The sequence below is a fragment of the Furipterus horrens genome, unplaced genomic scaffold, assembly GCF_987537825.1.
Source record: "Furipterus horrens unplaced genomic scaffold, mFurHor1.1.pri manual_scaffold_5, whole genome shotgun sequence".
In the NCBI taxonomy this organism is placed as follows: domain Eukaryota; kingdom Metazoa; phylum Chordata; class Mammalia; order Chiroptera; family Furipteridae; genus Furipterus; species Furipterus horrens.
The window spans coordinates 176,416,314-176,427,913 of NW_028327175.1; the positions used below are offsets into that span (position 1 = coordinate 176,416,314).

Genomic DNA, 11,600 nt, shown 5'->3' on the forward strand with positions numbered 1-11,600 from the left:
GCGAGTTTGCCCCTTGAGTGTGATGTTCATGGAGGTGGCTTGGTAGTACTCCAACAGGATCTGAAGTTGGCCATTGGGTGCAATGGCTCTGGGGCCTCTCAGGCAGTGCAGGTCAAGGTCAGCCCATGCCTGTGCCCTGCCTGGGGTTACCCAGCATGAGCTACAAAGTGATCTGCAAATGACTAACTAGTTGTGCTGGGCTTGGAGGTGCCCAAGAAAAGCCAGGCCATGAATGGAGTCTGGCCAGTAGTTCTGGACCCAGTGCCACTTAAAAAGCAAGAGGTTTGTGATGCACTGAGGCCAGATGCTGCTTGTTCAGCTTTTGAGGGATTTTAGGAAAGTTCATAGACAGACCATTTGTATGGAAAAGCCATAGGAAGTGGCTTAAGTTGGGCAAGGTCTCAGGGAATACCAGGGCAGGGTGAACAGTGTTAACCAAGTAGATATGGATTCAGATGTAGTGCCTCCTACACCTACAGGGGGAGGGTTAAGCAAAGAAACAATGGCCTCCACCAATACTTCTGTGTGGGTGAAAGCTGCCCCTCCAGGCCATCGCCCAAAAGCCAGACAATTCATTTCCTTCATGGATGTTCCTGGGGCCTTCGAGCTACTGCCCCAGCACTGGAGCTCAGAGTGAGTAAATCGAGTAAGTCCATGTGTGGACTCTTTAAGAGGAATACTTGAGGCTCCAGCAGCCCCTGTCTCACTCAGCCACTAGCTTTGCTGGTTTTCTTTGCCAGAAATTATGGGTACTTCGCTCTCTGTTTCTCTCATTTTTTTTTTTTGTTTGTTTGTTTTTTTGTATTTGTCAAATTTTTTTAGCATTTTTTATTTTTCAGTTACAGCTGATATACAATATTATATTAGTTTCAGGTGTACACTCCAGTAGTTAAACATTATATAACTTACTAAGTGATCATCTCAATAAATATCACACCCATCTGACACCATACATAGTTATTAGAATATTATTGACTATATTTCTTATGCTCTACTTTACATCCCTGTGACTATCCTGTAACAACCAATTTACACTTCTTAATCCCTTCACTTTTGTTTTACCCATTCCACCATCTCCCATCCCATCTGGCAACTGTCAAAATGTTCTCTGTATCTGTGAGCCTGTTTATGTTCTGCTTGTTTATTGATTTCATTTTTTAGATTCAATTGTTGATAGATATGTATGAATTAGCATTCTATTCATGTTTTTTATCTTCTTCTCCTTCTCCTCTTTCTCTTTCACTTCCCCTTCCCCATCCCCTTCTCCTCCTTCTTCTTTCTTCTTCACCCTGTGGAAGTCACACTCAAAAAAATTATAGTGTAGGTAGCATATATCCTAGAGATACATTCATTACTAGTATGTGCTGAAAGGCGAAAAATAAAATTAAAACACTGCCAATTTACATTTATCATATTTATATAATAAGATACATGATTTTTAATTTATTTCAGTTACAATCTAGAAATTATTAAACAAAAAAATTAAACATAACGAATACAAATTTTTATTTTTAAATAATACAAACATGGATATTGCTAAAAAATGTGTTTTAACATTAATTAGAATTTTGACTAGTTGGCTTTGAAAACCATTTGTAACAGTCATAACAAACAATATATGCTCAAGGCATAAATACTTTTCAAACACTTGCAAAAATAAGTGACTCATTTTAGATGCATAGCACCTAACACACCTTTTTCTTTTTCTGCTTGTTGAGGGAGCCGTATCTATGTTATCGTTAGAATTTCCTCCAATTTTGTTAGTCACATAAAAACACACAGCTAGTCATAACCTTGAACCTATGCACCTGATATATGTAACAATATTTAAGAAAAGAGTTTGTTTTCATCTCTCAGATCAGCCATGAACTCTTCAGGGTTAAAGACCCTTTAACATTTCATGTAATACTGATTTGGTGGTGATGAACTCCTTTAACTTTTTCTTGTCTGGCAAGCTCTTTATCTTCTTTCAGTTCTAGTGAGGATAAATTATAGCTTTCCTGGGTACTGTAATCTTGATTGTAGGTCCTTGTTTTTTCATCACTTTGAATATTTCTTGCCAATTTCTTCTGGGCTGCAAAATTTTTGTTGAGAACTCAGTGGACAGTCTTATGGGATCTCTTCTGCAGATAACTAATTGCTTTTCTTTCCTTCCTTCCGTCCTTCCTTTTTAAATTGTTATTTTTTTTTTTTTTTTAGAGAGAGAGAGACACTGATTTGTTGTTCCACTAAACTGTACATTCATTGGTTGACTCTTCTATGTGCCCTGACTGGGAATTGAACCCACAACCTTGTTATATCAGGACAATGCTCTAACAAGCTGAGCTACTTAGTAAGGGCTCTAATTGCTTTTCTCTTGCTGCCTTTCAGATTCTCTCTTTGTCTTTAACCTTTGGCGTTGTAATTATGATGTGTCTTGGTGTGCGCCTCTTTAGGTTCATCTTGTTTGAGACTCTCTGTGCTTTCTGATCTTGTATGTCTATTTCCCTCACCATGTTAAGGAATTTTTCTGTTATTTTTCAAATAGGATTTCTATTTCTTGCTCACTCTCTCCTCCTTCCAGCATCACCATGATGCGAATGTTGGTACACTTGAAGTTGTCCCGGAGGCTTCTTACACTGTCCTAATTTTTTAAAATTCTTTTTCTTCTTGCTGTTTTGATTGGATATTTTTGCTTCCTTATGTTCTACATTGCTACTTTAATTCTTGACTTGATCTGTTCTATTGTCGATTCACTGTGAATTATTCTTCAGTTTAGTTAGTGTATCCTTCATTTTTGATTGGTTCTTTTTTATGGTTTCCATGTCCTTTATGCTTTAGAAGTCCTCTCTAGATTATCTACACTTCTAAATTCATTAGCATCCTTATAACCAGTTTTTTGAATTCTGCATCTAATAGAGTGTCGTCATTTTGTTTAGTTCTTTTTCTGGAGTTTTGTTCAGTGTTTTTTATTTGGGACATGCTTCTTTGTTTCCTCATCTTGACATCCTCTCTGTTTTTTTCTATGTATTAGGTAGAACTGCTACATCTCTTGTGATTGGTAGAGTGGCCTAACATAGCAAGTGTCCTGTAGGGTCTAGTGGCACAGCCTCCCATTCACCTGAGCTGGGCACTCTGGGTGTGTCCCATTGTGTGGGCTGTGTACACCCTCCTGTTTTAGTGGAGCCTTGATTGCTGTTGGCATGTCAATGGGAGGGATTTACCCCCAGGCCGATCAGCTTCAAGGACTGGCTGCAACCACCATGGAGTATCAGCTATGCAGGGGTCCACTCCATGGAGGAGTACTTACTTCATTGGGGCATGTTGCTTATGGAGATGGTTGGTTGGTGGTGCTTCAACATGGTCTGGAGCTTTCCACTGGGTGTGCTTGCTCTGGGGCCCTCTGAGAAGGTGCAAGCCCAGGTCAGCTGCTGCCTATGTTCTGTCCAGGGCCACCCAGCATGAGTTATAAAGTGATTTGTAGATGGCTGCTACTTGTGCTGGGGTTAGAGATGCCCAGAGGAGGCCAAGCTGTGAACCAAGGCCATCTGCCACTAGAGCTGGTCCTAGGGCCACTTAGTGAGAGGTACGGGGCACCTAAGGCCTGGTGCTGCTTGTTTGAGAGCTTTTTGGGAAAGTCTGAAGCCTGATCCAAGACAGGTCATTTTGTATGGAAAAGCCACTGGAAATAGCTTGAATGATCCTTCAAGTTGGGTGGGGCCGGGTCTCAGGGAATCACTAGGGCAGGGCTAATGTGCTAGCTATGTTGATGGAAACTCAGATATTTCATCCACCTCCCAGCTTTTTGAGGGATGAGCTCAGAAGAGGAACAGTGGCCTTTCTTAGCACTTTTGTCTGGAAGAAAGCTGCCCCTCCAGCTCTTGCCCTGATGCCAGAAAGTTCAATTCCTCCCTGTATGTCCCTGGTGCCTTTTGAGCTATGGCCCCAGTGCTCGAACTCAGAGGGAGTTAGTCCAAGTAAGTCCCTGTGTTAGCCCTTTAAGAGGAACAGCTGTGACTCTAGAAGTGCTTCATCTCCCTCAGCCACAGTCCCTGCTAGTTTTTACAGGCAGAAGTTATGGGGACTTATCTTCCTGGCACTAGAACCCTGGGCTTAGGGCCTGGTGTGGGGCTAGGAACCCTCATTCCTCAGGGGACCTCTGCAGCTGATATACCCCTTTTGATTTTCAACTGCCATATGTGGGTGTGGGACCACCCCATTCCGGGGTTCCTCTGCCCCTCCTACCAGTCTCTAGGTGGCTTCTTCTGCATCTCGTTAGTTATAGGATTTCTGTTCATCTAAATTTCAGGTGGTTCTCAATTATGGTTGTTCTGTGGTTTAGTTGTAAGATTAATGTGGTCATGGGAGGTTGCCAGTACTGTTTATCTACTCTGCCATCTTGACTGGAAGCCTAAGAATACTTTTCTAGTAATGGACATACCCTTTCTTTTCAGGCTGAATTTAAGAAAACATTAATCTCAGGTCTTCTATTGTTTTAAGAAGCCAATAGCTGTATCATAGTAGCAATGCTGTCAGTTTGAATAGTGTGTTATCTGTGCCTTTTCCCCAAGATCAGCAGGAATTCATGTTGTCATTCCAGAGTACCTTCAACAACCTATGACTAGAAAGAGAAGGAAGAGCAAGAGAAATTTAAAGTAGGAGTGGGACTTGAGAAAGGAAGGAAAACAGTGAACCCTTCAATGTGTGCATTTCTGTCAACTGGGAAGACACTAAGAACTGTGTGTGTGTGTTTTCATCTTCCTCAGCCCCTTCCTCAGAGATCACCTATGGCATGGTTGCAGCAGACTTGTTCCACTCCTTGCTGGCAGTTGGCGGTGCGCCTTGCGTAGTGAAGGTGCAGAGCCTTTTTGTGTTAGATGAAAACAGCTACCCATTGCAACAAGATTTCTCCCTACTGGATTTTTTTCCTGGTGGTGTAAAGAATGCATCCTATGCCCTTCCCTGAGACCAGATGAAGAAACTGCAAGCACTTCAAGGAAGACAACTGAAATGATTTGTTTTTTGAAACAACTGAATGACAGGGCTTTTGTCTGGGGTTTTAAAAAATATACAGGGGTGGGCAAAAGTGGACCTACAGTTGTTCGTATAAAAAATAATACAAGTATAAATAATAATACAAGACAAAACTGTTTCATGTAAGCACAACTGTAAACCTACTTTTGCCAACCTCTGATTTTATAAAGGACTGAATATATAAATTAAAACTTTTTTCCTAAGAAAATTGTTAGGATTTTTGTTTTTGTATTTTCCTTTCTTGCTTCTAGGGCAGTGATAGTCAACCTGTTTTATCTCATGGTACACATAAACTAATTACTAAAATTCTGCAGCACACCAAAAATATATATTTTATTTTTTGTTGATCTGACAAAAAATAGGTATAATTTTTATTTATTCACACCCAACAGCTATTGTTGTGTTGGCTGTTGTCATTTTTTTGTTTGACAATTTAAGAGAAAAGAGATCAGTGCCCCTAAGTAGTCAGGTATTGTATGTTTTAAAAATTCTTGTGGTATACCAGTTCAAAATTGCTGTTCTAGAGAAATGATCTAGCATTTAAGGCAATACATTCCCTATGAAATAAAGGTTCACTTTATATAGTCCTTACTACATTCCAGGTGCTATACAAAGTACTGGGGATATAGATGTAAAACATTTTCTCAGGAATTGCTTTTCTGTTCTACTCACAAACTCTGTTTTCCCTTATTCCTGTTTTAATAAACTATCAACATGACACGGTTTCCTCAGTTATAATTGTAGATAATAATGGATTAGTTCAAATAAGCCTATGTTTAGACAAGTTCAAGATAAGCATGTGTTTTTACAAAGAAGCATTGAAAATTAAGGAAACAAGGTCATGTTTCATTATATAAAGGGAAGAAGAGAGTCATATTGTTAGTTCACTTCTAAAATTTGAGTGCCTTACTGAATTTACTTACCAACAAACAGTTAGCCATTTGTTTTATCATTATGATTGTACAAGAAGCTCATAGGAAATGGTAATCAGCAATGAAGAAATACATAGTTTTACCTAACCTTTAAGTCTGGAGTATGTTGAGAGGTAGTAGCTTAATAATATTGCTTAAAAACAACTAAATTCATGATGAAGTAAACAAGTATATTTTATTAGGTCTGTGTTTTGTTCAATTCTTTTGTTTCATTGAAATTATCTAATTTAGGCTTTTTAAAAAAACTTGGTTCCCCTATAGATTAACCTCAGGAGGTTTGTGATTCTCTCAAAAATAATATGCAAAAATGTATATAGGAGAGTAAAAACACAGACAAAAGTCCATTTGCCGGTGGAGAGGGGTCCATACTTTTCAATAAATCCTCAGAGTTATTTTTGACAAAAAAAGAAAAAAGGTGGTATAGGAACTTTGTGAGTTATTTTGTAGGAAATATAAGGAGATTAGATTAAGGGATTTCTAAGGTTTTATCTAGCACCTTAATAAGATGGGTAGAGAAAGAACTGCCCCGCTTCGATAATAAATTCAAACAAAATGGTTGACTCCCCTGGAAAACTCATCCAACGGATGATGAAATATGAGCCGAGAGCTGATGTCCTCTAATCCAGTCTCTTTCAACCATAACCACAGTAGGAGCAGAGTTCTGATATAAAATCTGTCCAATCATTATAAGCCCACCAAGAGAGCTATTCTCTTACATTTACCCTTCTCCACTTTGTTCCCAAGATGTGGCCTAATCCCTATATCAACCAAAACATAATCCCCTGGAATAGATGGCTCTTCACATCCTATTGGGAAGAAGGCTTTAATCCTTTTCAAGTGAGACAAAGAACACCAGGTCACACCAATATCTCTTCACAGCCTTTGGTATATCATGAGTGAACATATTTCTAGGAACTTCTATTTAGGCTGAAAACTATTTCCTCCTGCCCTGAGGAATCTAATCTATCTCCAGAAATTATTATCTACTTTATTGGGATCAGGGGAGCCTCAGCTCCTAACTGTATTTCTTACCTGAGATGTATAAGTTAATATATTTTTCCTACTCCATACATGTTCATAAAACTCAACTGGGTAGCCTAAGAGTGTCAATGAATTTAGTTGTTCTACATCTGTCAATCCCATGGTAGGCACTTTAGGTAAACTCATTCTTCATTTGATAGTTAGCTGAGAGGGACAGCTCTCTCATCTTAGAGGACCATTGGCACTTGATATTAACTTAGCTTTTCCAAATGTATAGTTTCTATAACAGCTATTAGAGGCATTAATCTTTTTCCCTACTAGTGAGATCTGTGCTAAATTTCTTTTACATCTTGGATTTCTTTTTTTTTGGGGGGGGGGTCATGGTTCTGATCTTCAAGTGGACTGACAAAGTTGTACATATACCATGTGCTAGGCACTGGGAATACAAAGACAAATAAGAAGCCCTCCCTTCAGTGAGTTTATGGGCAAGCTGGTGGAGAAATATTTAAACAAAATAAGAGTAATAACAGTGCTGGGATTAAATCTGTGTGGAAAAGGCACAAGAGATAATAGACTAGGTTTATTAAGACCCCTGGTTGCAAGTGATAAAAACCCAACTCACATTAGCTTGAGCAAAAAATGGGAGATATTGTTTCACGTAACTGAGTGTAGTACTAGCTTAAGGCACAGACTAATCCATTGGCTTAAATTATGTCATCTGGTTACCTCAATTCCCTGATTCTTTTCTTTCCCTTCTATTTTTCCCATTTTTCTCCTTGCCCTGTTCTCTCCCCTTCCTGTGTTTTTTATTCCCCACCCCCTCTCGTCCTCTCCCTCCTTTATCTTTCCTTGTTTTCTCTATCTTTCCGCCTATGCTCATGGATAAAAAATGACTATAAGAAGCCCCAAACTTTCCTCTTTACTGAAAGGGGATTGAAACTGAAACTTACGCATGTGCCCTGACTGGAAATCCAAGCCGCAACTCTTCAGTTATGAGATGATGCTCCAACCAGCTGAGCCACACTGGCCAGGGCCATTATTTGGAAATATTAATCCACAAAGCAATGAAGGTTTTGTGTGAAGCACTAAATTGCATTTCTTAGTGGCTACCAATGACATGACTGAGATGCCATAAAGTATAACCCTGGAGTTCTGGGAAACTACAGACAAGTTCCATCAGATTTCAGATAAATGAGTTACTATTGTAATTCAGACTTTGAAACATGGTTTGTTTTTAAAATGAATCTAGAAATTGAATCTAAAGACATCCATGATAAATTTACTGTAACACTTCATGTTCTAAAATTCACATTCATGGATTTGAAGTTGATCAGAAGAGGGCTTTAAAAAAAAAAAGATTTTAGGAGACTTCCGGCCAAGATGGAGGCTTAGACGGACACGCTAGGTCTCCCTCAACAACTATAGAGGAATACAACTACTTCAAAACAAAGGATAACTAGAAATTCCAGAAAATAAAACTACACGGAAGCCCAACATATGAAGTTATAAACCAGCGGTGCCATTTGGGCAGGTAAGAGTTAAAGAAGGCAAAGCTGTTTGCGGAGCGGCGGGCAGGGCGGCGAAAAATCCCGGAGGCAATCAAGCCCCTGGCGTGCGCGACTCCGGTCGCTGGGGAGAGCAGCCGCAGCATCGCCTTGAACAGTGAGGCCCAGGGGGGCGGGAGGACGGATCCCGGTCTCCTAGCTGAATAACTGTGTGAATCCATCTTGGACCCCCGCCCCCACAGAAAGCACCACAGGGCTGCGAAATAGGTCGCAGACAGGCACTGGTCGCTAATTTGTGACGCGTACACAGGCACCGCCCCGGACAGCCAGCCCAGGAAAACAAAACGCATCTGTCAAAATGTGGCAGACAAATATAGAGATCCCGGTGGCACAACTCACCAGACAGCAGATAGAGAACCTGACAGATGAACAGATAAGAAACCTGTCAGAGGCTCAGTTCTGGGCCATTGTTATCAGGTGGCTTACAGAATTCACAAAAGAGCAGGAAAAAGATATGAAAGAAGCGAAAAACTTTCATAACGAAAGGAACAAAACCACATACGAGACAGATGGTGAGGAATCCAGAGTTCATTTCAACAAACTGGAATATGGAGAAGGAACAAGCAGTCAACCAATGCAGCGAGAGGAAATAGGAAGCAACAATAAGAGGATCAGAAACCTCTGGGACAGCTATAAAAGGCCCAACATAAGAATCATTGGTTTGCCAGAGAATGAGGAAGATGAACTAGAACTTGAAAAATTGAGTGAAAATATAATAAAGGAGAACTTCCCAGACTTGGGGAAGGGAATAGACATGCAGGTCCAGGAAGCAAGGAGAGTTCCCAAGAGACTGGACCCAGGGAGAACCACTCCAAGACACATTATAATCAAAATGTCAAAAATTAAGGATAAAGAGAGAATCTTAAAAGCAGCAAGAGAGAAGAAAAGAATTATGTACAAAGGGGTCCCAATTAGACTATCAGCTGACTTCTCAAGGGAAACACTACAGGCAAGAAGGGACTGGCAAGAAATATTCAAAGTAATGAAAATCCAAAACCTACAACCACGAATACTCTATCCAGCGAAATTGTCATTCAGAATAGAAGGACAGAGAAAGTGTTTCCAGGACAAAATAAAACTGAAAGAGTTCATTAGATCCAAACCACTGTTATATGAGATGTTAAAGGGACTGGTTTAAAAAACAGAAGCTAGGGAGATGAAACAAAGGCAAACGAAACAGGCAACGAGAGTGGAAAAGGAACTGTGGGTAAGGGAAGCATAGTGGGGGGAGGTCAACAGGGAGGGGGAGTGGGGAGAGGGAGGGAGATGATATAGGAATTGGGGATCATGGTAGGAGGGAATGGAATAGACGGAGAGAGATTGGGAGGAACTGTATGCACAACTAATGGACATAATCTAAAAGGGGGGGACAACTGGAGGGAGGGGGGCCACCGGGTGGAGGGGAGCAGAGGGAAGGGAAATTGGCACAAATGTAATATTTTAATCAATAAAACACATTAAATCTGAAAAAAAAAAAAAGATTTTACTAATTTTTAGAAAGGGGGGGAGAAAGAGAGGGAGAGAAGCATTGATATGCCAGAGAAACATCGATCAGTTGCCTCTTGCACACTCCCATCTGAAGAGCTGGTCAGCGACCCAGGCATGTGCCTTGACTAGGATTTGAACCTGTGACCTTTCAGTTCTCAGGATGATGTCCAACCCATTAAGCCACACCAGTCGTGGCAGAAGAGGGCTTTTATTCCATATGCTATTGTGCAAGAGTAGATAGACAGTCCCACAAAGTTTTATTAGGATAACTTTTTCACAGTGATAATAAATTATCAGCCCCAGAATTCTCCTAAACTACTGTGATCCAAGGCCCTAAATTGTTTAAGACTTGTGTTACATTACTGTAGGTTCAGCGCAACCTACATAGTTGACTGTGGGCTATGGCTTGGCTTTCTTAGACAAAAATATCTAGTTTCTCAGAATATTATAGAATGAAACAGTAAAACGAACCATCCCTATTCTTTCATTCTAGATGCTAAATTTGTATCCTGGAGGATTTCTAGATGCTGCAATGCAGGTCATAAATCGGAACAATTAGACAAAAGTGTTCACTTTTCCTAGGAGTTTTAATACTGGCCCTTGTTTTAAAGTCAAGAGGGAGAAATATATGAGTGAATGAGGATTACCAGTCAATTGTCATTCTGTTTTTGGAGGTCTTGAACTTGGTTTGTTATTAAGAAGTTCATTCCAGCTCTGGCCAGCGTGGCTTGGTTTTTAGAGTGTTGTCCCATAACCAAAGGGTTGTGGGTTTGATTCCTTGTCTGGGCATGTACCTAGGTTGTGGGTTCCTTTTGCAGTCTGGGCACTTGTGATTCCCTGTCTGGGCGATGTTTCTCTCTCTCTTCCTCTCTCCCTTCATCTCTCTTTAAAAGCAATGAAAAAATGTCCTCAGGTGAGGATAATTAAAAAAACAAAACTAATTTCCACCCACTTAAGGAATGCTATATTTACTAAGGGTGACCTATCTGCTTCCAAGTGAAGGACAAGGTATGGTCACCTCCTCCTGTTACAGAACCCCTGGGCTGCTCCAGTTGAAAACAAACCCATGGGCTCTTTAGTTAGGGGCCCGATTGCCCGCCGCCAAAATTATAACTCTCAATACCAGAGTTTGGTGAAAAGAAAAAGAATTGTTTATTTAACAGTTATATAGATTTAGTTATTTGCGGATTTCTGTTGTTAAGTCTTATGCTCTTTAAAATACCCACAAACACATATCCTTGCCTCCCCCACTGCCAAACCAGGCTAGTTTTAGGGAAGTCAGAGAAACCGTTTCCCTACTTTCCCAACACAGTTCAGCTTTACCAGCAGCTGCCAATCATTCAATCTGATTGGGGAGGTCCTTTCTGTGCTGTGGTGCCCTCCAGCTCTCAATGCAGGATCGCCTGGATTCTCAGCCTCCTTGCAAACTGCCTTCTTCCTGCAAACTGTGTGGATCTTCTCTCCTTCTCAAAACTGCATGGCAAGAGCCTCTTAAAGCAGCCTGGAGACCCCTTCTCCAAGCCACATGGAGAAGGCCCCTTCACCAAACCACGTGGAGGGAGCACACGAGAGAGCGAGAGCGAGAGAGCCCGAGAGCTAGAGTGAGAGCCGAGTCAGAGCG

General features: G+C 40.7%; 1 protein-coding gene across 6 annotated transcripts in view; it reads left to right on the top strand.

The window, feature by feature from the left end:
* Positions 1-5,940, top strand: part of SHLD2 (shieldin complex subunit 2) — a 206,886-nt gene extending 200,946 nt beyond the window's left edge. For 5 of the 6 annotated variants that reach the window (XM_090278342.1, XM_090278341.1, XM_090278345.1 and 2 more), the window contains one exon: positions 4,746-5,940. In XM_090278342.1, the coding sequence (XP_090134468.1) occupies positions 4,746-4,945 (200 nt within the window). In that variant the 3' untranslated portion in view covers positions 4,946-5,940. The remainder of the gene's footprint in view (positions 1-4,745) is intronic. The other variant, XM_090278347.1, reaches the window with a different exon arrangement.
* Positions 5,941-11,600: the final 5,660 nt, after the last annotated feature.